This window comes from Oncorhynchus keta, chromosome 27 (genome assembly GCF_023373465.1).
Source record: "Oncorhynchus keta strain PuntledgeMale-10-30-2019 chromosome 27, Oket_V2, whole genome shotgun sequence".
NCBI lineage: Eukaryota > Metazoa > Chordata > Actinopteri > Salmoniformes > Salmonidae > Oncorhynchus > Oncorhynchus keta.
Window position 1 is genome coordinate 23,810,508 of NC_068447.1, and position 27,843 is coordinate 23,838,350.

At 44.8% G+C, this 27,843-nt stretch overlaps 1 protein-coding gene and 1 long non-coding RNA gene across 13 annotated transcripts in view; both read left to right on the top strand.

Moving 5' to 3' along the window:
- Positions 1–27,843, top strand: part of LOC118359624 (IQ motif and SEC7 domain-containing protein 1-like) — a 246,958-nt gene that overhangs the window by 146,909 nt on the left and 72,206 nt on the right. The window contains exon 1 of one of the 6 annotated variants that reach the window (XM_035738183.2): positions 11,040–11,505. The exons of 4 other annotated variants lie outside the window; for them this stretch is intronic. In XM_035738183.2, coding sequence (XP_035594076.1) covers positions 11,471–11,505 — 35 coding nt within the window. In that variant the 5' untranslated portion in view covers positions 11,040–11,470. Of the gene's footprint in view, positions 1–11,039; positions 11,506–13,499; positions 13,854–27,843 lie in introns of those variants that run through there. One more of the 6 variants, XM_052481994.1, reaches the window with a different exon arrangement.
- LOC127912497 (uncharacterized) lies at positions 407–6,719 on the top strand. Of its 7 annotated transcripts, none has more exons than XR_008082947.1 (3): positions 407–569; positions 1,414–1,521; positions 6,657–6,719. It is a non-coding gene; the product is annotated as an uncharacterized LOC127912497 (long non-coding RNA). The 7 variants fall into 7 exon arrangements; XR_008082943.1 differs by lacking the exon at positions 6,657–6,719 and adding an exon at positions 4,801–5,004; XR_008082946.1 differs by lacking the exon at positions 6,657–6,719 and adding an exon at positions 4,657–4,719.

Below are 27,843 nucleotides of genomic sequence, written 5' to 3' on the forward strand. Positions count from 1 at the left end.
ATTAATTGGTATAGATGTTTTATAGACAGAAACTAAGAAGAACACACAGGGCAGTGTTTAGGCATAGTGCTAACAGTAAGTGTGATTGTGTGAGACATTAACCTGGGGTGTGAGCTGGCTGGACAACAATCCATTTCCCTGAAAGGAACAAGCCACTTGGTTGGGTCACTTGGTCTCTTGGTAATGCTTGTCTACTTAATGTTGTCTACTATAATGGGATTGGAGCTGATCAGTGCTTAGGAAGAGAGAAGAGGAAGGGTGACTGGACTCGATATCCACTCATCCATCGTGGTGTTGACCTTTCACCTAGTGCAGGATCTATGCAGGGTTGAGTCTACTGCTCCCATCGGAGCAGGTAGTGAAACTGTCTTTGAGCCTACACGTTACAGGTAGTGAATCTGTCTTTATGAGCCTACACGTTACAGGTAGTGAATCTGTCTTTATGAGCCTACACGTTACAGGTAGTGAATCTGTCTTTATGAGCCTACACGTTACAGGTAGTGAATCTGTCTTTATGAGCCTACACGTTACAGGTAGTGAATCTGTCTTTATGAGCCTACACGTTACAGGTAGTGAATCTGTCTTTGAGCCTACACGTTACAGGTAGTGAATCTGTCTTTGAGCCTACACGTTACAGGTAGTGAATCTGTCTTTATGAGCCTACACGTTACAGGTAGTGAATCTGTCTTTATGAGCCTACACGTTACAGGTAGTGAATCTGTCTTTATGAGCCTACACGTTACAGGTAGTGAATCTGTCTTTATGAGCCTACACGTTACAGGTAGTGAATCTGTCTTTGAGCCTACACGTTACAGGTAGTGAATCTGTCTTTGAACCTACACGTTACAGGTAGTGAATCTGTCTTTATGAGCCTACACGTTACAGGTAGTGAATCTGTCTTTATGAGCCTACACGTTACAGGTAGTGAATCTGTCTTTATGAGCCTACACGTTACAGGTAGTGAATCTGTCTTTATGAGCCTACATGTTACAGGTAGTGAATCTGTCTTTGAGCCTACACGTTACAGGTAGTGAATCTGTCTTTGAGCCTACACGTTACAGGTAGTGAATCTGTCTTTATGAGCCTACACGTTACAGGTAGTGAATCTGTCTTTATGAGCCTACACGTTACAGGTAGTGAATCTGTCTTTATGAGCCTACACATTACAGGTAGTGAATCTGTCTTTATGAGCCTACACGTTACAGGTAGTGAATCTGTCTTTGAGCCTACACGTTACAGGTAGTGAATCTGTCTTTGAGCCTACACGTTACAGGTAGTGAATCTGTCTTTATGAGCCTACACGTTACAGGTAGCGAATCTGTCTTTATGAGCCTACACGTTACAGGTAGTGAATCTGTCTTTGAGCCTACACGTTACAGATAGTGAATCTGTCTTTGAGCCTACACGTTACAGGTAGTGAATCTGTCTTTATGAGCCTACACGTTACAGGTAGTGAATCTGTCTTTATGAGCCTACACGTTACAGGTAATGAATCTGTCTTTATGAGCCTACATGTTACAGGTAGTGAATCTGTCTTTATGAGCCTACACGTTACAGGTAATGAATCTGTCTTTATGAGCCTACATGTTACAGGTAGTGAATCTGTCTTTATGAGCCTACACGTTACAGGTAGTGAATCTGTCTTTATGAGCCCACACGTTACAGGTAGTGAATCTGTCTTTATGAGCCTACACGTTACAGGTAGTGAATCTGTCTTTATGAGCCTACACGTTACAGGTAGTGAATCTGTCTTTATGAGCCTACACGTTACAGGTAGTGAATCTGTCTTTATGAGCCTACACGTTACAGGTAGTGAATCTGTCTTTATGAGCCTACACGTTACAGGTAGTGAATCTGTCTTTATGAGCCTACATGTTACAGGTAGTGAATCTGTCTTTATGAGCCTACACGTTACAGGTAGTGAATCTGTCTTTATGAGCCTACACGTTACAGGTAGTGAATCTGTCTTTATGAGCCTACACGTTACAGGTAGTGAATCTGTCTTTATGAGCCTACATGTTACAGGTAGTGAATCTGTCTTTATGAGCCTACACGTTACAGGTAGTGAATCTGTCTTTATGAGCCTACATGTTACAGGTAGTGAATCTGTCTTTGAGCCTACACGTTACAGGTAGTGAATCTGTCTTTATGAGCCTACATGTTACAGGAAGTGAATCTGTCTTTATGAGCCTACACGTTACAGGTAGCGAATCTGTCTTTATGAGCCTACATGTTACAGGTAGTGAATCTGTCTTTGAGCCTACACGTTACAGGTAGCGAATCTGTCTTTATGAGCCTACACGATACAGGTAGTGAATCTGTCTTTGAGCCTACACGTTACAGGTAGCGAATCTGTCTTTATGAGCCTACATGTTACAGGTAGTGAATCTGTCTTTATGAGCCTACACGTTACAGGTAGCGAATCTGTCTTTATGAGCCTACACGTTACAGGTAGTGAATCTGTCTTTGAGCCTACACGTTACAGGTAGTGAATCTGTCTTTATGAGCCTACATGTTACAGGAAGTGAATCTGTCTTTGAGCCTACACGTTACAGGTAGCGAATCTGTCTTTATGAGCCTACACGTTACAGGTAGGGAATCTGTCTTTGAGCCTACACGTTACAGGTAGTGAATCTGTCTTTATGAGCCTACATGTTACAGGTAGCGAATCTGTCTTTATGAGCCTACACGTTACAGGTAGCGAATCTGTCTTTATGAGCCTACACGTTACAGGTAGTGAATCTGTCTTTATGAGCCTACACGTTACAGGTAGCGAATCTGTCTTTATGAGCCTACACGTTACAGGTAGCGAATCTGTCTTTATGAGCCTACACGTTACAGGTAGTGAATCTGTCTTTATGAGCCTACATGTTACAGGAAGTGAATCTGTCTTTATGAGCCTACACGTTACAGGTAGTGAATCTGTCTTTATGAGCCTACATGTTACAGGAAGTGAATCTGTCTTTAAGAGCTGTCTTTATGAGCTACACGCTACATGTTACAGGTAGTGAATCTGTCTTTATGAGCCTACATGTTACAGGAAGTGAATCTGTCTTTGAGCCTACACGTTACAGGTAGTGAATCTGTCTTTATGAGCCTACACTGTTACAGGTAGTGAATCTGTCTTTATGAGCCTACAGGTAGTGAATCTGTCTTTTACAGGTAGTGAATCTGTCTTTATGAGCCTACACGTTACAGGTAGTGAATCTGTCTTTATGAGCCTACACGTTACAGGTAGAATCTGAATCTGAATCTTTATGAGCCTACACGTTACAGGTAGTGAATCTGTCTTTTGAGCCTACACGTTACAGGTAGTGAATCTGTCTTTGAGCCTACACGTTACAGGTAGTGAATCTGTCTTTATGAGCCTACACGTTACAGGTAGTGAATCTGTCTTTATGAGCCTACACGTTACAGGTAGTGAATCTGTCTTTATGAGCCTACACGTTACAGGTAGTGAATCTGTCTTTATGAGCCTACACGTTACAGGTAGTGAATCTGTCTTTGAGCCTACACGTTACAGGTAGTGAATCTGTCTTTGAACCTACACGTTACAGGTAGTGAATCTGTCTTTATGAGCCTACACGTTACAGGTAGTGAATCTGTCTTTATGAGCCTACACGTTACAGGTAGTGAATCTGTCTTTATGAGCCTACACGTTACAGGTAGTGAATCTGTCTTTATGAGCCTACATGTTACAGGTAGTGAATCTGTCTTTGAGCCTACACGTTACAGGTAGTGAATCTGTCTTTGAGCCTACACGTTACAGGTAGTGAATCTGTCTTTATGAGCCTACACGTTACAGGTAGTGAATCTGTCTTTATGAGCCTACACGTTACAGGTAGTGAATCTGTCTTTATGAGCCTACACGTTACAGGTAGTGAATCTGTCTTTATGAGCCTACACGTTACAGGTAGTGAATCTGTCTTTTGAGCCTACACGTTACAGGTAGTGAATCTGTCTTTTGAGCCTACACGTTACAGGTAGTGAATCTGTCTTTATGAGCCTACACGTTACAGGTGAATCTGTCTTTATGAGAATCTGTCTTTATGAGCCTACACGTTACAGGTAGTGAATCTGTCTTTTGAGCCTACACGTTACAGGTAGTGAATCTGTCTTTGAGCCTACACGTTACAGGTAGTGAATCTGTCTTTATGAGCCTACACGTTACAGGTAGTGAATCTGTCTTTATGAGCCTACACGTTACAGGTAGTGAATCTGTCTTTATACAGGTAGTGCCTACATGTTACAGGTAGTGAATCTGTCTTTATGAGCCTACACGTTACAGGTAATGAATCTGTCTTTATGAGCCTACATGTTACAGGTAGTGAATCTGGTGAATCTGTCTTTATGAGCCTACACACAGGTAGTGAATCTGTTACAGGTAGTGAATCTGTCTTTATGAGCCTACACGTTACAGGTAGTGAATCTGTCTTTATGAGCCAGGTAGTGAATCTGTCACGTTACAGGTAGTGAATCTGTCTTTATGAGAATCTGTCCTACACGTTACAGGTAGTGAATCTGTCTTTATGAGCCTACACGTTACAGGTAGTGAATCTGTCTTTATGAGCCTACACGTTACAGGTAGTGAATCTGTCTTTATGAGCCTACACGTTACAGGTAGTGAATCTGTCTTTATGAGCCTACATGTTACAGGTAGTGAATCTGTCTTTATGAGCCTACACGTTACAGGTAGTGAATCTGTCTTTATGAGCCTACACGTTACAGGTAGTGAATCTGTCTTTATGAGCCTACACGTTACAGGTAGTGAATCTGTCTTTATGAGCCTACATGTTACAGGTAGTGAATCTGTCTTTATGAGCCTACACGTTACAGGTAGTGAATCTGTCTTTATGAGCCTACATGTTACAGGTAGTGAATCTGTCTTTGAGCCTACACGTTACAGGTAGTGAATCTGTCTTTATGAGCCTACATGTTACAGGAAGTGAATCTGTCTTTATGAGCCTACACGTTACAGGTAGCGAATCTGTCTTTATGAGCCTACATGTTACAGGTAGTGAATCTGTCTTTGAGCCTACACGTTACAGGTAGTGAATCTGTCTTTATGAGCCTACACGTTACAGGTAGTGAATCTGTCTTTGAGCCTACACGTTACAGGTAGCGAATCTGTCTTTATGAGCCTACATGTTACAGGTAGTGAATCTGTCTTTATGAGCCTACACGTTACAGGTAGCGAATCTGTCTTTATGAGCCTACACGTTACAGGTAGTGAATCTGTCTTTGAGCCTACACGTTACAGGTAGTGAATCTGTCTTTATGAGCCTACATGTTACAGGAAGTGAATCTGTCTTTGAGCCTACACGTTACAGGTAGCGAATCTGTCTTTATGAGCCTACACGTTACAGGTAGGGAATCTGTCTTTGAGCCTACACGTTACAGGTAGTGAATCTGTCTTTATGAGCCTACATGTTACAGGTAGCGAATCTGTCTTTATGAGCCTACACGTTACAGGTAGCGAATCTGTCTTTATGAGCCTACACGTTACAGGTAGTGAATCTGTCTTTATGAGCCTACACGTTACAGGTAGCGAATCTGTCTTTATGAGCCTACACGTTACAGGTAGCGAATCTGTCTTTATGAGCCTACACGTTACAGGTAGCGAATCTGTCTTTATGAGCCTACATGTTACAGGAAGTGAATCTGTCTTTATGAGCCTACACGTTACAGGTAGCGAATCTGTCTTTATGAGCCTACATGTTACAGGAAGTGAATCTGTCTTTGAGCCTACACGTTACAGGTAGCGAATCTGTCTTTATGAGCCTACACGTTACAGGTAGGGAATCTGTCTTTGAGCCTACACGTTACAGGTAGTGAATCTGTCTTTATGAGCCTACATGTTACAGGTAGCGAATCTGTCTTTATGAGCCTACACGTTACAGGTAGCGAATCTGTCTTTATGAGCCTACACGTTACAGGTAGTGAATCTGTCTTTATGAGCCTACACGTTACAGGTAGCGAATCTGTCTTTATGAGCCTACACGTTACAGGTAGCGAATCTGTCTTTATGAGCCTACACGTTACAGGTAGCGAATCTGTCTTTATGAGCCTACACGTTACAGGTAGTGAATCTGTCTTTATGAGCCTACATGTTACAGGAAGTGAATCTGTCTTTATGAGCCTACATGTTACAGGTAGTGAATCTGTCTTTATGAGCCTACACGTTACAGGTAGCGAATCTGTCTTTATGAGCCTACACGTTACAGGTAGTGAATCTGTCTTTATGAGCCTACATGTTACAGGAAGTGAATCTGTCTTTATGAGCCTACACGTTACAGGTAGTGAATCTGTCTTTATGAGCCTACATGTTACAGGAAGTGAATCTGTCTTTAAGAGCCTACATGTTACAGGTAGTGAATCTGTCTTTATGAGCCTACATGTTACAGGAAGTGAATCTGTCTTTATGAGCCTACATGTTACAGGAAGTGAATCTGTCTTTATGAGCCTACACGTTACAGGTAGTGAATCTGTCTTTATGAGCCTACATGTTACAGGAAGTGAATCTGTCTTTATGAGCCTACATGTTACAGGAAGTGAATCTGTCTTTATGAGCCTACACGTTACAGGTAGTGAATCTGTCTTTATGAGCCTACATGTTACAGGAAGTGAATCTGTCTTTATGAGCCTACATGTTACAGGTAGTGAATCTGTCTTTATGAGCCTACACGTTACAGGTAGTGAATCTGTCTTTATGAGCCTACATGTTACAGGTAGCGAATCTGTCTTTATGAGCCTACATGTTACAGGGCAGGGATTTATTCATGTTGCCGTGCAGTCTTCTTGGAGTGTTAGCTATAAGATTAGATTTAATGTTGGATGATTGTATCGCAGGTCAGTGCTATCAGCTTAGTGGCAGAAACATAGAGTGGGGAATGATCTTCAAATGGCTTTAAGTAAGTGCAGGGCAGGTCATCTTACTGAATCTAGTCAGAGGGTTTCCTCTCAGCGTTTGATATACAGCACTGTACATAAAGTAGGTAGTTTACGCAATAGGAAGGTGGAGCCGAGCACACCTACGAAGCATTCTTCAATTCATCCTCCCCTATCCCCTCTACAGGGACTATAAAATACTCCCCGTGTCTCTGACTGCCTGTCACGAGCGGATAGCTGACATTCTATATTCTAGTACAGCTGCTGTGATTCCACCCTGCTGTTGAGAATACGAATGTTTAGCTGACTCACACAGAAAAGACGTTATCTACACTCGAGGAGAACCAACCAACCCCCCCCTCCCCGCAGAGATGAGATGTGTTGTAAGAGGCCGACACTAATATCATGCATTTTGAGGTATGCTGCATTTTGAAGCTTCAAGAGCAATGAGAAAATGGTTTTATGTTCTACATAACCATAAAGCATCCGTACTCGGTGGTGATAATCTAAACTATAATAATCCATTTATTAACTTATCTAATAACTCTCACCTTCTGCAACTTCACCACTGTTAAATGAACATTTCATATTGATATACATCACAGGCGTAGCCTACATGTGGAGTTTTTCTCATGCATAACCCATATAGTTGGTTTGATGTTGCCGACCGCATCAGGCCTGAGTTTGATGTCTAAATTACAACTGAGCTGCATTTGGAGACATGGTAGACTGATCCAGAGTCTGTGGAACCCTCAGAAGCACCTGTCACACTGTCACATCTATCCTAATGTATTCTCACACACACACACACACATGCACACACACTGTGGTCATTAGTATTCATAGGATGAGGACATTTCCATAATGCATTGCATAGCAGTTATTTTACCCTGAAAACAGTGCCTCCTGTCACTTTATATTGCTGGGAATTCTCATCAGTTGTAGGTACAGTCGTCACACTGGATGGATGGGTGTTGAGTCAGTCACGTTTCTTCTGGTATTGACACATGCTAAACATTGTGTTGACATTTGCTAAACATTGCTAATTGGAATACTGAATAGCAATTCTTCTTATTCCTCTTCCTTGTATTTCCTCTTGGTTGAATATCTCATTCCATTATGGTGCAATGGGAGACATTCTAGGTGCTGCTTCATTATCTTCCTTTCATGACAGAGCTTGAAAGAGCTGAATACAGACACTACAGAGAACATCTTGAAATGGGAAAGTGAAAAGAATAGGTGATGAGAGAGGAATAGAGAAACTAAGAGGCTATACCGATACAGAAAGGCAGGGGGACTGTACAGTAACTCTTATATCCTTTGGGATTGCATTAGAGATCTGGAGGGAGGGAGAGGAGGAGCCTCTAAATTCATACTAAGAAAGACCTTTCTCTCTTCCTATTTTTCCTCATTGTTTATATGCAAACATTCAGTGCTGGACCCTGAAAGACTATATTAATAGAGGTGCTTCTACCTCTCTCTTTCTCAATCACAGCAGTGGAACACAGTGGACAGGCCATGGACACTATACCCTCTGTCCCATTGATGGACGAGTCTCTCTCTCTCTCTGTCTGTGTGTGTGTGTGCGTGTGTGTGTGTGAGAGACACTGTAGTCTCTTCCATTATGAAAACCTGTTATTTATGCCTGATCAAAAATACTTCATTATGTTCCTGATTCCTCAGTCACTGGAATAACGTAGTCATTATGGGTTGTGACTCGAAACACCAGCAGAGAGTTTACAGTAACATGGTCAGATTCTGTTCCAAGACTTTAGCTAAGTTGTTAAAGCAAGGCCGGTGTAGTAACTGAAAACAGCCTTTCCCAGCTGCTGAACTGGGGCTAACCCTCCCCCTGCTTGGCCTTCCTATTGAGAGCTCTGTCATTTTTGGACATGGGCCCAGGTACTAGGCACACGCGTACACACACGCGTACACACGTACACACACACACACACGCGTACACACACACACGTACACACACACGCGTACACACACACGCGTACACACACACGCACACACACACGCGTACACACACACGCGTACACACACACGCGTACACACACACACACACACACACACACACACACACACAGCACAGGCATCACCATTGGGGATCATAGACAGTCCCAGCCAGATGGGTTAGGGTGCGTTATAAGGAAACAAAAATAAGGGTTGTCCTCAAGAAAGCAAGGAGAGAGGGAAAGAGTGGTGTAGTAGTGAACAGTATGGGTGGAGAGGGGGGGTGGTGGTGAGGTAGTGAACAGTATGGGTGGAGAGAGGGAGGAGTTGTGTAGTGGTGAACAGTATGGGTGGAGAGAGGGGGGGTGGTGTAGTAGTGAACAGTATGGGTGGAGAAAGGGAGGGGTTGTGTAGTAGTGAACAGTATTTGTGGAGAGAGGGAGGGGTGGTGTAGTAGTGAACAGTATGGGTGGAGAGAGGGAGGGGTGGTGTAGTGGTGAACAGTATGGGTGGAGAGAGGGAGGGGTGGTGTAGTGAACAGTATGGGTGGAGAGAGGGAGGGGTGGTGTAGTAGTGAACAGTATGGGTGGAGAGAGGGAGGGGTGGTATAGTAGTGAACAGTATGGGTGGAGAGAGGGAGGGGTGGTGTAGTGAACAGTATGGGTGGAGAGAGGGGGGGTGGTGTAGTAGTGAACAGTATGGGTGGAGAGAGGGAGGGGTGGTGTAGTAGTGAACAGTATGGGTGGAGAGAGGGAGGGGTGGTGTAGTGAACAGTATGGGTGGAGAGAGGGAGGGGTGGTGTAGTAGTGAACAGTATGGGTGGAGAGAGGGAGGGGTGGTGTAGTAGTGAACAGTATGGGTGGAGAGAGGGAGGGGTGGTGTAGTGGTGAACAGTATGGGTGGAGAGAGGGAGGGGTGGTGTAGTAGTGAACAGTATGGGTGGAGAGAGGGAGGGGTGGTGTAGTGAACAGTATGGGTGGAGAGAGGGATGGGTGGTGTAGTAGTGAACAGTATGGGTGGAGAGAGGGAGGGGTGGTGTAGTGAACAGTATGGGGGGAGAGAGGGGTGGTGTAGTGAACAGTATGGGTGGAGAGAGGGAGGGGTGGTGTAGTATTGAACAGTATGGGTGGAGAGAGGGAGGGGTGGTGTAGTAGTGAACAGTATGGGTGGAGAGAGGGAGGGGTGGTGTAGTAGTGAACAGTATGGGTGGAGAGAGGGAGGGTGGTGTAGTAGTGAACAGTATGGGTGGAGAGAGGGAGGGGTGGTGTAGTGAACAGTATGGGTGGAGAGAGGGAGGGGTTGTGTAGTGGTGAACAGTATGGGTCGAGAGAGGGAGGGGTGATGTAGTGGTGAACAGTATGGGTGGAGAGAGGGAGGGGTGGGGTAGTAGTGAACAGTATGGGTGGAGAGAGGGAGGGGTGGTGTAGTGAACAGTATGGGTGGAGAGAGGGAGGGGTGGTGTAGTGGTGAACAGTATGGGTGGAGAGAGGGAGGGGTGGTGTAGTAGTGAACAGTATGGGTGGAGAGAGGGAGGGGTGGTGTAGTGGTGAACAGTATGGGTGGAGAGAGGGAGGGGTGGTGTAGTAGTGAACAGTATGGGTGGAGAGAGGGAGGGGTGGTGTAGTGGTGAACAGTATGGGTGGAGAGATGGAGGGGTGGTGTAGTAGTGAACAGTATGGGTGGAGAGAGGGAGGGGTTGTGTAGTGGTGAACAGTATGGGTGGAGAGAGGGAGGGGTGGTGTAGTAGTGAACAGTATGGGTGGAGAGAGGGAGGGGTGGTGTAGTGAACAGTATGGGTGGAGAGAGGGATGGGTGGTTTAGTAGTGAACAGTATGGGTAGAGAGAGGGAGGGGTGGTGTTGTAGTGAACAGTATGGGTCGAGAGAGAGAGGGGTGGTGTAGTAGTGAACAGTATGGGTGGAGAGAGGGAGGGGTTGTGTAGTGGTGAACAGTATGGGTGGAGAGAGGGAGGGGTGGTGTAGTAGTGAACAGTATGGGTGGAGAGAGGGAGGGGTGGTGTAGTAGTGAACAGTATGGGTGGAGAGAGGGAGGGGTGGTGTAGTGAACAGTATGGGTGGAGAGAGGGAGGGGTGGTTTAGTAGTGAACAGTATGGGTGGAGAGAGGGATGGGTGGTTTAGTAGTGAACAGTATGGGTAGAGAGAGAGAGGGAGGGGTGGTGTTGTAGTGAACAGTATGGGTCGAGAGAGAGAGGGGTGGTGTAGTAGTGAACATTATGGGTCGAGAGCCTTTGTTACAAGGAGCCTAGACATACTGAACTGAGCCTTTACCTTTCTTGGTCATCAGGATAACTTGCTAGTCTAGCAATTTTCTGAGTGTGGACGCAGGCAGGATAAACTGGGACAGGGAACTTCTAAACGGCACAGCTGAGAGAACTGGAGCTGGAAGAAAATGAATTCTCTGTGTTTTTCTTTGGACAGTGAAGGATGTGGGCTGCCATTTGTGCTCTAGAACAGGGCGTCTCTCCACTGGCTGCTATAGGAGGAATTGCCACAGTTTGGTGCGTTTGGGACATTTTGAGACTTCCTTCCTGCGTGTGCCATGCTGCACATGTTTTCCCTGCGTGTCTGGTGTCTGCAGTGAGGTCACTGCCGCGTGGAATGTGATGTGGAAGTACTGCATTTCAAGCCGAACAATAAGGTAGGAAATCATCTGTCATGACTGTTCCCAGACAGCGAGGAGCCCCAGAGTCTGCTCCTCATGTCTCTTCTATTTCTTTAGAAACTGCCTAGAAAATATTTTACCAGTTTATAAAAGATACAGCCCATACGGTCTATAAAAGTGGTTTCCTGGAGACATGTTAGATGTTCAACACCCTGGAAACATATAATCATTTTCGTCAGTGTTAAATCCACACATACGGTAGGAGCGGCACTGATGCAAAGTTTCCTAAATTTGACAGTACACACCCAACACAGTACACACCCAACACAGTACACACAGTACACACCCAACACAGTACACACCCAACACAGTACACACCCAACACAGTACACACAGTACACACCCAACACAGTACACACCCAACACAGTACACACAGTACACACCCAACACAGTACACACAGTACACACCCAACACAGTACACACAGTACACACCCAACACAGTACACTCAGTACACACCCAACACAGTACACACAGTACACACCCAACACAGTACACACCCAACACAGTACACACAGTACACACCCAACACAGTACACACCCAACACAGTACACACAGTACACACCCAACACAGTACACACAGTACACACCCAACACAGTACACACAGTACACACCCAACACAGTACACACCCAACACAGTACACACAGTACACACCCAACACAGTACACACCCAACACAGTACACACAGTACACACCCAACACAGTACACACCATCACAGTACACACCCAACACAGTACACACCCAACACAGTACACACCCAACACAGTACACACTCAACACAATCATTTGGAAAATTAAGATATATAAAAGCTTTGAAGCAATGCTCAGGTCAGTCTTCTGGAGTACAATGGAATACAGAGGACATTTTATACGTAGAATGTATGCACACATGACTGTAAGTCGCTTTGGATAAAAGCGTCTGCTAAATGGCATATATATATATATATATATATTTTCTTAAAAGATGCCAATCTCATCTTGAATGAACCCATATGTTCCCAGAGCAAAGTGTTAGATGAACATTATCTGTGTCAAAATGAAACCATTTTCTATGTTATTTTTAAAAGGCTGGTGTTGTGTGATTGGCTTGTTCGGTTTACTTCTGCCTTTCTATGCTCCTTTCTGTGTTTTGCGGAGTCATATCCAGTTTCTGAACCCTGTTGGGCTAATTTAAATAAACGGTTATCTCACAAGGCATGTACTGACCCAGGAGGAACATTCCTGTCTCGTCAGAACACACTGTGCCTCTGAAACACATTCCTTTTGACCTGCTGTCTCATTGTTTTCTCAACATGTAAGTTTCTCCAACCTCTTCAGATAACATCTCGGAGACAGTCAAGCTTTCACATGTGTTTTGTTCAAGTGAAGTTTGTCTCTGGCGGGAACAGAAGGTTGTTTTGCAAGAAAGGCCAGCTAGACTGTCTGATCTGATTCTGGTCAGTGTTAAAGTAAGGATTTTAAAAAAAAATATATATATATATATATTTTTTTTTAACCTTTATTTAACTAGGCAAGTCAGTTAAGAAAAAAATATATATTTTCAATGATGGCCTAGGAACAGCAGAACGACAGATTTGTACCTTGTCAGCTCGGGGATTTGAACTTGCAACCTTCCGGTTACTAGTCCAACACTCTGTTCAATACATTGGTCGGTATGACAGTGAAAGAGGTTATAATGACACAGTAGAAGACTGGCAACCTGATCTGACCATAGTTCCATGGCAGCGAGTGGAGCACAGCACAGCAACCATTATTTATTTACTGTCTGTGTGTCTGGATGGCATCTCTGGGCCCCTGAACACTTCTGCACCTTGTCTCCAATCCATGGATGAGGCTAACCTCACTGTTGGGTATCATCTGAATAGTAAAGGAAACTGAAGGCTACTGGATTCACACACTTCCTCAATCTCTAACTGTGTCTATCAATGTGTCCAAGCCAACGTCTGTATCTTCCACTGTATCGACATTGTGGTGGAATATGCTGAAACTGGGGTTGTTGTGAGGCGAACGGTGACGCAACCCTGCCTCATGATCAGCAGCTGACTCCAGGAGGAACAAACAGACCAACCCAGCCCCATGGGAAGTAGGCTACAGTACAGCATGTGGACCTGGTCTGAAGCTGTTCTGACTTAATCTGGACACCTTGACAAACAGCAGTGTCTTGACCTTCATCAGGACCGAGAGGGGAGAGACATAGGACGTTGGCTGCCTGTGTTGGTACACTGGGTTTATGACGAGAGATCTTTTCTGGGCAGAGAGGAGACCGATGTGTGTAATGGAAAAGCTGCAACCAGCCAGTTGGATAAGTAGTTCCACTGTGGTGAGTTAAAGTTGTGGTATGGAACAGCTTATACATGCAGTTGTTGCCATTTGAAGTGTGTCTGTTTTCCAGCTAACACTATTGAACAATTTTCAATTTTTTTGTTTGGATTGATCATGCTGATAGTAGTGACTCATTCCAACATAAGTTCAAAACACACACACACACACACATACACACACACCCAATTGCGTCAGGCCCGGATTCACAAGTTTACAGTTGATTCAACATGTTTCCTCACACCTGTGTTCATGGTTGATTTTTGCACCCAAGTGAACATATCCAATCGAGAATTTGTGTGACTACTGTAACTCCCTCTACTGTTGAGTATTGTAGCATTATAGAACTACGATTGTATTTTGTTTGGTGGGATATTGATGATAACACAGACCTCAGGCATTATTCCAGTAGAATTGACCTCAGTATTTTCCACCTACAGCATCTTAAGCTCTCTGTGTACACAGTTCTTCAGATATAATGAATGTTGGATTGAAAGTGTCCACTTCTCTGAATAATTGAAACTTGTGTTACTCCCAGAGGGGAGACTGCACCGTGAACTCTGAATACATCAAGCCCTTTCTGTGATTGCCCAACGTGACATCTTAGTGTGATCAGTGTGTACTGCAGTTGGACATCTATTGTGATCCAGTTTTGAGGTTATCCTGTGACAAGCATATGTGGAATACAGACAGATTAAACATTAAGGCCTACCTTCCTCTCTAACAATGTTGCAAATAATTACCTTGAATAAACTGACATACACAAGACATTCCAACTCATTTTGAAAGAGTTCTAAGGTCAAGGATAATATAACAGTAATATACCACCTTCCATTAGCGTGTTGTTTGTGAGACCAAGTTAGACATTAGTGGCTGATGTGCTTACTGTTGTGATATCTATTCATTTCAGAGTTATGCCGCATTTCTGCTACTAAACATTTCAACTTCAACCTGCAGCTTTGAAGTGCAAATGAGGCTGTTGGCAGTCTGGTTTATTTACTTGTGAAGCTCATAGCGACAGGTAGCCTACCGCAGTGTTTCTCAACTCCAGTCCTCCAGTATCTCCAACAGTACACATTTGAGTTGTAGCCCCTGACAAGCACACCTGATTCAACTTGTCAACTAATCATCAAGCCCTCAGGTGAGTTTGTCCAGGGCCACAACAAATATGTGTACTGTTGGGGATACTGGAGGACTGGAGTTGAGAAACACTGCGCTAGCGGTTAAGAGTGTTGGGCCAGTAACCGAAAGGTCGCTGATTCGAATCCCCGAGCCGACTAGGTGAACATTCTGTCGATGAGCCCTTGAGCAAGGCACTTAACCATAATTGCTCCTGTAAGTCGCTGTGGATAAGAGCATCTGCTTAATGACTAAATGTACATGTTAATGACGTACAGACTCCTGAGTCCTGATACATTCATTGGGTTTAGATCATCTGGTAGGTACACTACATCATATGTGTTTTTTTGCTATGGCAGTGAAGCTACTCTCTTTCACACGATCCCAGTTCTTTCACTTTCTGTTGCAGCATTGTATTCTAGTGTTTGTGAGCAGAATACACTGAAATGCAGAGTCCCTTGACTCTGGTATATACTTCCATTTTACATGATCAGTGTGTAGGGGCTATGTAGCTGTGACTGCTCTTGTCTCAAACGCATATGCTGCCTACATCTCTTCTTCTGCATCGTTCTCTAGCAGCTCCTGTCCTCTCTTACCCTCTCTTACTTTTGATGACATTCCTTTGCATCTCATTTCTTTGGGTGCCTGAGGGGAGCTGCACTAACTTATGTAATGGTGAGAGAGGAGTGAAGGGGTGGGGTGGGGATGAGAGGAGAGGAGAAGAGGAGTGATGAGCTCATGTTGCTGCACTGCAGCTCTCATGTACAACACACACACACACACTCTGCACCATATGGTTTATATTCCACACACACACACACACACACACACACACACACACACACACACACACACACACACACACACACACACACACACACACACACACACACACACACTCTGCACCATATGGTTTATATTCCACACACACACACTCTCTCTGTACCGTATGGTTTGTATTCCACACACACTCTGTACCATATGGTTTATATTCCACACACACACACACACACACACACTCTCTCTGCACCGTATGGTTTATATTCCACACACACACTCTGCACCATATGGTTTATATTCCACACACACTCTCTCTGTACCGTATGGTTTGTATTCCACACACACACTCTGTACCATATGGTTTATATTCCACGCACACACACACACACTCTCTCTGCACCGTATGGTTGGTATTCTACACACACACTCTGCACCGTATGGTTTATATTCCACACACACACACACTGCACCGTATGGTTTATATTCCACACACACACACACACACTCTCTCTGCACCGTATATGGTTGGTATTCTACACACACACTCTGCACCGTATGGTTTATATTCCACACACTCTCTCTCTGCACCGTATGGTTGGTATTCTACACACACACTCTGCACCGTATGGTTTATATTCCACACACTCTCTCTGCACTGTATGGTTGGTATTCTACACACACTCTGCACCGTATGGTTTATATTCCACACGTGTACACACACACAAGCACACACGCTCCCAAAACACATGCACACACACATACGCACACAGTAAGGCGCTGCTACAGGCGGAATTGATCTGGCAGTTGGAGGGCTGATGGGTTCACATCCTGAAGATATTCCTCTACCGTTAGGCCCTTGAGCAAGGCTCTTAACCCCACAACATGCTCTCCATCCAGCTTGATCATGTGCTCGGCTGTATGTGTGCTGTATCTAATGCACAATAAGTTGTATTGTGTGTCTTTGTGTGTGAGAGAGACCGAGAACATGAGGAAGAGAGAAAAAGTGAGAGAAATACTGTACAATTTCTTGACACGGCCTGGAGTTCTTTCAGCTCTGTGTCTATCTGAGAGACTGTACAGGAGTAAATACATAACCCATGGCCTTAGTTTAAAGCTGAAACATTACTAATTCATTGGCCAAGATTTCTCCGAGCAGGCTGATGATTGATCCTGTGCTGATAAATGTATAGGCCTTTCAGTGTTGGAAGTCCTGCTCTCAGAATGGAATGGATCGCATTATTACAACACATTCATAGATTTAGTTAATTACATTTTTGAGACTGAGAATAATCATCTATGAGACTATGACTATTGATTGCTCTGCTGCAGTATTCAGAAAATGTTCATCCTGTCATGCCCCATTCAGGGATGCAAACTAGTCACCTTTCGGCGATATGCGCTGTTTTGGATCCAAAATAGATGACCTATGTGATTCGTGTAGATCAGATGAGAAATGTTGTTTTCTGTAAGTCTTCACAAGGTTTTCACACACTGTTGCTGGTATTTTGGCCCATTCCTCCATGCAGATCTCATCTAGAGCAGTGATGTTTTGGGGCTGTTGCTGGGCAACACGGACTTTCAACTCCCACCAAAGATTTTCTATGGGGTTGAGATCTGGAGACTGGCAAGGCCACTCCAGGACCTTGAAATGCTTCTTACGAAGCCACTCCTTTGTTGCCCGGGCGGTGTGTTTGGGATCATTGTCATGCTGAAAGACCCAGCCACGTTTCATTGTCAATGATCTTGCTGATGGAAGGAGGTTTTCACTCAAAATCTCACGATACATGGCCCCATTCATTCTTTCCTTTACACAGATCAGTCGTCCTGGTCCCTTTGCAGAAAAACAGCCCCAAAGCATGATGTTTCCACCCCCATGCTTCACAGTAGGTATGGTGTTCTTTGGATGCAACTCAGCATTCTTTGTCCTCCAAACACAACGAGTTGAGTTTTTACCAAAAAGTTATATTTTGGTTTCATCTGACCATATGACATTCTCCCAATCTTCTTCTGGATAATCCAAATGCTCTCTAGCAAAATTCAGACGGGCCTGGACATGTACTGGCTTAAGCAGGGGGACACGTCTGGCACTGCAGGATTTGAGTTCCTGGCGGCGTAGTGTGTTACTGATGGTAGGCTTTGTTACTTTGGTCCCAGCTCTCTGCAGGTCATTCACTAGGTCCCCCCGTGTGGTTCTGGGATTTTTGTGATCATTTTGACCCCACAGGGTGAGATCTTGCGTGGAGCCCCAGATCGAGGGAGATTATCAGTGGTCTTGTATGTCTTCCATTTCCTAATAATTGCTCCCACAGTTGATTTCTTCAAACCAAGCTGCTTACCTATTGCAGATTCAGTCTTCCCAGCCTGGTGCAGGTCTAGTATTTTGTTTCTGGTGTCCTTTGACAGCTCTTTGGTCTTGGCCATAGTGGAGTTTGGAGTGTGACTGTTTGAGGTTGTGGACAGGTGTCTTTTATACTGATAACAAGTTCAAACAAGTGCCATTAATACAGGTAACGAGTGGAGGATAGAGGAGCCTCTTAAAGAAGAAGTTACAGGTCTGTGAGAGCCAGAAATCTTGCTTGATTGTAGGTGACCAAATACTTATTTTCCACCATAATGTTCAAATAAATTCATTAAAAATCCTACAATGTGATTTTCTGGATTTTTTTTCTCATTTTGTCTGTCATAGTTGGTGTGCATATGATGAAAATTACAGGCCTCTCTCATCATTTTACGTGGGAGAACTTGCACAATTGGTGGCTGACTAAATACTTTTTTTGCCCCACTGTATATTCTCTCAAGAACAGAGCATTCCAGAGAGAACTGTTGTGTTATGGATCTTTCTGTCAGGGGAGTTAAGAATAGTGGTGACTTACTCTCCATCATTGCTTTTGGCCATCAAAATTACACTGAAGAAAGTTCTTTAACAACTGTTTCTGAGACTGTAATTGGCTCAGAAACATCAGCATCTTGTCATTGCTGGCTCCCATTCCCCTGTCTTGGTATTGGACTTAGAGAACAAACCCACTCTCTTTATACAGTACTGTTACTGTCGTCTTCATACTCCGCCACAAATTAGCTCCCCTGACAGAGACGATATTATTTGTCCTCCCACTCCTGCTTCTCCCCAAACACACTATATATTTCCTCAAACCTCTCTCTTTCTCTCTGACATTCTCCCTCATTTAGTGCAGACTGACTCACTCACTCACAGAATGGTTTTGGTACTAGATTGCTGTGCACTGGCTCCATCTGTTGTTTAGATTATTTATAACAGAGGACAGGAGCCTCAATCCCCAGCTGAAATTGTTCCCAAACCAAGTCACCTTCATATCTCTCCGGTCTCCAACTTATACAGTTGCTTTGTTTTTTGTTGTTGTAGTAAGTGATAGAGAGACCCACAGACTTCCCTCTGTCATAGCTAACTTTTTTCGCCCCCCAACACAAGGAGACATAAAAGGATGTGTTTATCCTAACAAATGGCAGGACATACAGTACCAGTCAATAGTTTACACACACCTACTCATTCAAGGGTTTTTCTTTATTTTTACTATTTTCTACATTGTAGAATAATAGTGAAGACATCAAAACTATGAAATAAAACATATGGAATCATGTAGTAACCAAAAAAGTGTTAAACAAATCAAAATATATTTTAGATTCTTGAAAGTAACCCCCAATTTGCCTTGATGACAGCTTTGCACACCCTTGGCATTCGCTCCACTAGCATTCGCTCCACTAGCATTCGCTCCACTAGCATTCGCTCCACTAGCATTCGCTCCACCTGTAACGCTTCTCCAACAGTCTTGAAGGAGTTCTCACATATGCTGAGCACTTCACTCTGCGGTTCAACTCATCCCAAACCATCAGGTCATCTGATGCAGCGCTCAATCACTCATTCTCGGTCAAATAGCCCTTACACAGCCTGGAGATGTGTTGGGTCATTGTCCTGTTGAAAAACAAATGTCACACTAAGCGCAAACTAGATGTGATGGTGTATCACTGCAGAATGCTGTGGTAGACATACCTGTTATGTAAGTGTGCCTTAACTTCTAAGTAAATCACAGACAGTGTCCCCATCAAAGAACCCCCACACTATCACACCTCCTCCTCCATGCTTCACGGTGGGAACCACACATGCAGAGATCATCTGTTCACTTACTCTGCGTCTCACAAAGACACAGTGGTTGGAACCAAAAATCTCAAGATTGGACTCATCAGACCTAAGGACAGATTTCTACGTCCATTATTGTTTCTTGGCCCTAGCATCTCTTCTTGTTATTGGTGTCCTTTAGTAGTGGTTTCTTTGCAGCAATTCGACCATGAAGACCTGATTCAAGCAGTCTCCTTTGAACAGTTTATGTTGATGTGTCTGTTGCGTTTAAAATGGCTGCAATTTCTGAGGCTGGTAACTCTAATTAACTTATCCTCTGCAGCAGAGGTAACTCTGAGAGCCAGTCCTCATCATAGCCAGTTTCATCATAGTGCTTGATGGTTTTTGCGACTGCACTTGAAGAAACTTTCAAAGTTCTTGACATTTTCCGTATTGACTGCCCTTCATGTATTGAAAGTAATTTCTCTTTGCTTATTTGAGCTGTTCTTGCCCTAATATGGACTTGGTCCTTCACCAAATAGGGATATCTTCTGTATACCACCCCTACCTTGTCACAACACAACTGATTGGCTCAAACACATTAAGGAAATACATTTCACAAATCAACTTTTAACGAGGCACACCTGTTAATTGAAATGCATTCCAGGTGACTACCTCATGAAGCTGGTTGACAGAATGCCAAGAGTGCGCAAAACTGTCACCAAGGCAAAGAGTGGCTACTTTGAAGAATCTCAAATATAAAATACATTTTGATTTGTTTAACACTTTTTTGGTTACTACATGATTCCATATGTGTTATTTCATAGTCTACAATGTAGAAAATAGTAAAATTAAAGAAAAACCCTGGATTGAGTAGGTGTGTCCAAACTTTTGACTGTTACTGTATATTCCACTGTGAACCATTGGAGGGCAGAAAAATAAGAGATGAAGGAATGTGGGAGGACATTGGCATTGTATGGATTCCCTCAGAGTATCTCACTCTCTCTCTCCGCTCTCGCCCTGGCATCTCTCAAGGTAGTTTCTATAGATATTTATAGGCAGCATTTACTTACTTATTTTCAGAGATAATGGGGGGCTCCTGCTGAGAGCAGAGAGGAACATAGCAGCTTTGCTGGAAGAAATATTATATGAATATGATTTAGTACACCAAAGTTACAGATGGGTTTTGTAATTGACACAGATTAGTCTTAAAGCCATTTGATTGATTAATACTAATCTCTCGGAGACAGACATTCTTAACATAAATGCATCGAGTAGCTGACACATTTAGGCAAGTTTTTGGTTCTGGGTCTCCGAGATTAATTCATAAAGATACATCTGAAAATAATTGAACAATTACATAGTTTTACAGCACACAGCTAGTTTACAATAGGGGAATCCTGTGGCAACAGTTACTGGAATCTGGACTAGCCAAGTCCTCCATATCAGGAGAGGGATGTTTCCATTGTGTTCAACAAAGTGCTGACAGAGTATTGTGGTCTCTGGCACATCGTAGACCAAGAGGACTGGGCTGAGGGGTATAGGAAACTAGGACCAGAGGAAAGACGGGAGGTCTGGTGAGACCTTGACAAGACACGAGGCCCAGAGGAAAGACGGGAGGTCTGGTGAGACCTTGACAAGACACGAGGCCCAGAGGAAAGACGGGAGGTCTGGTGAGACCTTGACAAGACACGAGGCCCAGAGGAAAGACGGGAGGTCTGGTGAGACCTTGACAAGACCCGAGGCCCAGAGGAAAGACGGGAGGTCTGGTGAGGCATGGACAAGACACGAGGCCCAGAGGAAAGACGGGAGGTCTGGTGAGGCATGGACAAGACACGAGGCCCAGAGGAAAGACGGGAGGTCTGGTGAGGCATGAAAAAGACACGAGGCCCAGAGGAAAGACGGGAGGTCTGGTGAGGCATGGACAAGACACGAGGCCCAGAGGAAAGACGGGAGGTCTGGTGAGGCATGGACAAGACACGAGGCCCAGAGGAAAGACAGAGGTTGAGGTTTCCTAGAAGTCTGATGATACTGACAGCGCTTTCCGCTCACCATGTCGACAGTTTCCGTTTCAGATGGTGCAATCACGTGCAGTGATGAGTTTTTAATTTCCTTTCATACACTACAGAAGTGGTTTCATTCAAACCAGTTGAGATCGAAATACAATGTTTATTACAAGCCAATAAAGATTGTAATACAATGTTTAGTATAGGGAGCCAGCACATATTCATTCAGTATATATTATAATTGAGTTGTTTCAGTGGTCGCTGACAGAGCTTAGATTCCCCTGGTCATGAGCGAGAGAGACAGTGGTGACATTGCAGCGCTGCAACACACTGACTCTGGACACGTCCCCACTGAGCCCTGGGATCAACACAACAGCTGAATAAATGCACTGAAATAGAGAGATATGAATGGGGAGAGAAAAATGGCTGAGTGTATGAGAGATAGAGAGAGTGGTATAAAGGGGATAGAGAAGAGGGAGAGAGCAAGTGAAGGAAGGAGGGGGGAAAGTGCAGGGAGAGCCTTCCTGTTTTATTGACGTTCAGGTTCCTGTCTGGTGCTCTGTCTTTCAACCCCAGGCAGCCTACACTACAGCACTATATCCCACCTCGATCCCCCTCTCTTCTGCTAGCCTAACAGCCTGTTTACCGACCTCAGCGCTATGTAGATCAAAGAGCCTGCCTTATAGTGCAGGGGCTTTCAGCTCCATCTCTCTCTCTCTCCCCTCTCTCTCCATTTCTCTGCTCGTGACTCGACACAGAGGAGGCAGATATATGGAGGCTCAAGTAGGTGGGCTCATTTTAAGGTATCTGGGTTTTTTTTCTGGCAGTGTGAGTTTGATGTCTGGTTGAAGCAGCAGCTACCTGGCTGCTGTAGTGGGGTTTAAGGGGTGTTGTTGACATATGCTGGCTCAGTCGGTGTGTGGCTGCAGTAGTGGGGTTTAAGGGGTGTTGTTGACATATGCTGGCTCAGTCGGTGTGTGGCTGCTGTAGTGGGGTTTAAGGGGTGTTGTTGACATATGCTGGCTCAGTCGGTGTGTGGCTGCTGTAGTGGGGTTTAAGGGGTGTTGTTGACATATGCTGGCTCAGTTGGTGTGTGGCTGCTGTAGTGGGGTTTAAGGGGTGTTGTTGACATATGCTGGCTCAGTCAGTGTGTTGCTGCGTTAGTGGGGTTTAAGGGGTGTTGTTGACATATGCTGGCTCAGTCGGTGTGTGGCTGCTGTAGTGGGGTTTAAGGGGTGTTGTTGACATATGCTGGCTCAGTCGGTGTGTGGCTGCTGTAGTGGGGTTTAAGGGGTGTTGTTGACATATGCTGGCTCAGTCAGTGTGTTGCTGCGTTAGTGGGGTTTAAGGGGTGTTGTTGACATATGCTGGCTCAGTCGGTGTGTGGCTGCTGTAGTGGGGTTTAAGGGGTGTTGTTGACATATGCTGGCTCAGTCGGTGTGTGGCTGCTGTAGTGGGGTTTAAGGGGTGTTGTTGACATATGCTGGCTCAGTCGGTGTGTGGCTGCTGTAGTGGGGTTTAAGGGGTGTTGTTGACATATGCTGGCTCAGTCGGTGTGTGGCTGCTGTAGTGGGGTTTAAGGGGTGTTGTTGACATATGCTGGCTCAGTCGGTGTGTGGCTGCTGTAGTGGGGTTTAAGGGGTGTTGTTGACATATGCTGGCTCAGTCGGTGTGTGGCTGCTGTAGTGGGGTTTAAGGGTGTTGTTGACATATGCTGGCTCAGTCGGTGTGTGGCTGCTGTAGTGGGGTTTAAGGGGTGTTGTTGACATATGCTGGCTCAGTCGGTGTGTTGCTGCGTTAGTGGGGTTTAAGGGGTGTTGTTGACATATGCTGGCTCAGTCGGTGTGTGGCTGCTGTAGTGGGGTTTAAGGGGTGTTGTTGACATATGCTGGCTCAGTCGGTGTGTGGCTGCTGTAGTGGGGTTTAAGGGGTGTTGTTGACATATGCTGGCTCAGTCGGTGTGTGGCTGCTGTAGTGGGGTTTAAGGGGTGTTGTTGACATATGCTGGCTCAGTCGGTGTGTGGCTGCTGTAGTGGGGTTTAAGGGGTGTTGTTGACATATGCTGGCTCAGTCGGTGTGTGGCTGCTGTAGTGGGGTTTAAGGGGTGTTGTTGACATATGCTGGCTCAGTCGGTGTGTGGCTGCTGTAGTGGGGTTTAAGGGGTGTTGTTGACATATGCTGGCTCAGTCGGTGTGTGGCTGCTGTAGTGGGGTTTAAGGGTGTTGTTGACATATGCTGGCTCAGTCGGTGTGTGGCTGCTGTAGTGGGGTTTAAGGGGTGTTGTTGACATATGCTGGCTCAGTCGGTGTGTGGCTGCTGTAGTGGGGTTTAAGGGGTGTTGTTGACATATGCTGGCTCAGTCGGTGTGTGGCTGCTTTAGTGGGGTTTAAGGGGTGTTGTTGACATATGCTGGCTCAGTCGGTGTGTGGCTGCTGTAGTGGGGTTTAAGGGGTGTTGTTGACATATGCTGGCTCAGTCGGTGTGTGGCTGCTGTAGTGGGGTTTAAGGGGTGTTGTTGACATATGCTGGCTCAGTCGGTGTGTGGCTGCTGTAGTGGGGTTTAAGGGGTGTTGTTGACATATGCTGGCTCAGTCGGTGTGTGGCTGCTGTAGTGGGGTTTAAGGGGTGTTGTTGACATATGCTGGCTCAGTCAGTGTGTTGCTGCGTTAGTGGGGTTTAAGGGGTGTTGTTGACATATGCTGGCTCAGTCAGTGTGTTGCTGCGTTAGTGGGGTTTAAGGGGTGTTGTTGACATATGCTGGCTCAGTCGGTGTGTGGCTGCTGTGGTGGGGTTTAAGGGGTGTTGTTGACATATGCTGGCTCAGTCGGTGTGTGGCTGCTGTGGTGGGGTTTAAGGGGTGTTGTTGACATATGCTGGCTCAGTCGGTGTGTGGCTGCTGTAGTGGGGTTTAAGGGGTGTTGTTGACATATGCTGGCTCAGTCGGTGTGTTGCTGCGTTAGTGGGGTTTAAGCGGTGTTGTTGACATGCTGGCTCAGTCGGTGTTTGGCAGTGAGGAATGCAGACCGTGTCTCCAGAGTGTCTCTACAGGTGAGAGCAGAGGCTGCCAGATCCATGGATCGTACAGTACGGAGGTGTACCGGCTCTGCTGCTTTGCACTGTTGTCTGACTTCATGGTTACACTGATTAATGTTGCCTGGAGGAAGAGAAGAGAGGGGAGAAAGAGAGATAAGTGTTTATTTGTGTGTGCGCATACATTTATTTAACTTAACTGTTCTTGTCCAAACAGTGACTGTAGATCTGTGGCTCCTGTGTCCTCTGCTGTTTCTCTCTGTAGACCAATGATTGTTCCCCCTGTCCTGTCTATGCTGGACCAGGGCAGCCCTGTCTCTCCCTTCTGACTCACTGCAGAGCTCCTGGGTGATTCATCCTGCTCAGCAGCCGGCAGCACCCTATTGGCATCTTTTCAAATAAACCTATAGCGGACCTTGACAGGAGCCTTCGGTAAATCAAATTAAACACACAGAGCCAAGAGAGGTATCTCTCTCATCAGTCATTTGACAGAATGGAGGTTGGCACACTACAGGGTCATCATCTATTAATGGTTTGTATCTATGTGTTGTCAGGCCAGAGCTTTCATCATACTTTCTTCATACTAACCACTTCTCGTTCTCACCCCCTCCCCTCTCTCTCTTTCTCGCCTTTCTCTCTCTTTCTGCCATAAACACATTCTTTGTTGTCTTGTTGTCTGTGGAGGGTGAATTGAGTTTTGTTTTTCAGCTAGATATTGTAATGAGACACAGTATTCCCCTAATGATCATTAGTCAGAATTAACAGAGTTTTGAATCCCACCCTCACCCTCACACGGGTCCTCCTGTTCAGCTCTCCTGGCAGTAAAGACTGACTCTCAGCTCTGTGGTTCTGGTATATGTCTATAGTACACGTGTGTGGAAAGGAAAGGGTCATATCCTGACTGTCAGTGAGGCTGGTGTGCAAGCACTGTCCCACCTGAGCTGTGCATGTGATGTTTCTGTGTACCAGCTCAGTTTCTCCTGTCCTTTAGCTCTGCCTAGCATGACTTGTGAAAAAAGCAACTTCTTATTTCTGAGTGACAACTCAAGTTTGGAGGAAGTTCATTGGATTAGAATCACTGCTTATGTTTGATGACCAAATCCAGTTTGGGTTTTACAGTGGTAGCCACTTTAACTGTAAGCTCATTTAAAATCCTGAACCAGTCTCTTATGATTCAATTCATTCACTGTACTCCACCCATACCTACACATCTCTATTTAAAGGAGCCAGAGAGACACAGGAGTGAAATCCATCCCCCTCTCTCATATTCTCTCACGGATCCCTCAGTTCCTCCAACTGTGCATCCCCTGACTGGTCTGAGGCTCACTACCCTTGGAATGTCCAGTGTTTTATCCTCATCTTATCGTGCAAGCTGGGAGTAATTCACAGAGACCAGGACTGTGCAGGCAGTCAATAAGACACTAAGCCTTATGGAGCAAACACTGAGTGAACAAAAGATTTGGAACACCTTTCTAATAGTTGCGCCCCACCCTTTTGCCCTCAGAACAGCCTCAATTCCTGGGGTCTTGGACTACAAGGTGTCAAGCGTCCCACAGGGATGCTGGCCCATGTTGACTGCAATGCTCCCCAAAGTTGTCAAGTTTGCTGATGTTCTTTGAGTGCTGGACCATTCTTGATACACATGGGAAACTGTTGAGCGTGAAAAACCCAGCAGCGTTGCAGTTCTTGACAAAAACCGCTGCGCCTGGCACCTACTACCATACCCCGTTCAAACTGGCACTTCATCTTTTGTCTTGACCATTCACCCTCTGAATGGCACACATACACAATCCATGTAAATCAAGACTTAAAAATCCTTCTTTATCCTGTCTCTTCCCATTCATCCACACTGATTTGAAGTGCATTTAATAAGTGACACCAATAAGGGAGCATAGCTTTCACCTGGATTCACCTTCTATGTCATGTAAAAGCAAGTGTTCTTAATGTTTGGTATACTCAGTGTATATCACAGTGGCCTGGATAAGGCCAAGACACTGGAGAGATTGGCTCTCTGGTTGTAATACGTGTCTCAGTAATGACTGTGATTCTTTCCCCTCATTCTGCAGGGCCTAATTGGGTTTGGAGCTTTGTGTTGATGTTGATGTCTTGTGGGTGTGTGAATGTTGTGTATCCAGTGATTTTTTTTCTCTCAGCTAAATCTGGTGCAATGCATCACTTCCCATACTCTGAGATGTATGTTTTGTTGTACAGTGTAGTGTCCCTGCCAAATAAATGTAATAAATGAAAGGAAAATATTCTCGCTCCATTCCGAACAAGGGATTCTATCCCTATTGGCTTTCAAAAGGATGTTAGATGAGGTCCAGGAGATTTTGGTTCTGTTTGGATTTAATGGACCCAAAACAAAGTAAGCGTGTCGGGTCATTTGTCATTGAAAATGGTAGTGGAATCCATGTGTTCTACAGTACATACTCACTCTCTAGTACTCACTCTCTAGTAAATGATTTAGCACCATCTCAAACCTTATCAAAAGCAGCGACTGAAACATAAAACTTGGTGCTGTTTAATTCATTTATGATATACATTGCCTCTCCTTGCCCGTGGCTCGGGTCATGAGATGAAGTTCTCACATTCGTAAAAAGTCTCTGTTCCTTTCTTCCTGTCAGCTTGGAGGGGGTTTTATGAATATGGAGTGACAGTAGATGTGCTGACTTGCACTCTTCCAAGACTTGCTGGAAATGAAGTATGAATGGAATTTGTACACACGGGCTGTCTGGTTCCACTGGAATGTGTTGACGACATGAAAATATTTCTCAACACTCTCGTGACCTGAAGACAAGTTGGCTTAGCTTCTCATTTTCACAGAGCATAAGAACATTTAGTAAAAGCAAAAATGAAAGACAGTATTGGTTAAATCTTAGTTGCCCATGAATATGTTTTTTCAAAGGACACATTGTTTCCATGTTTTACACAGTGACCTACAGTATAATGTGTCCACTGCTAGCTAC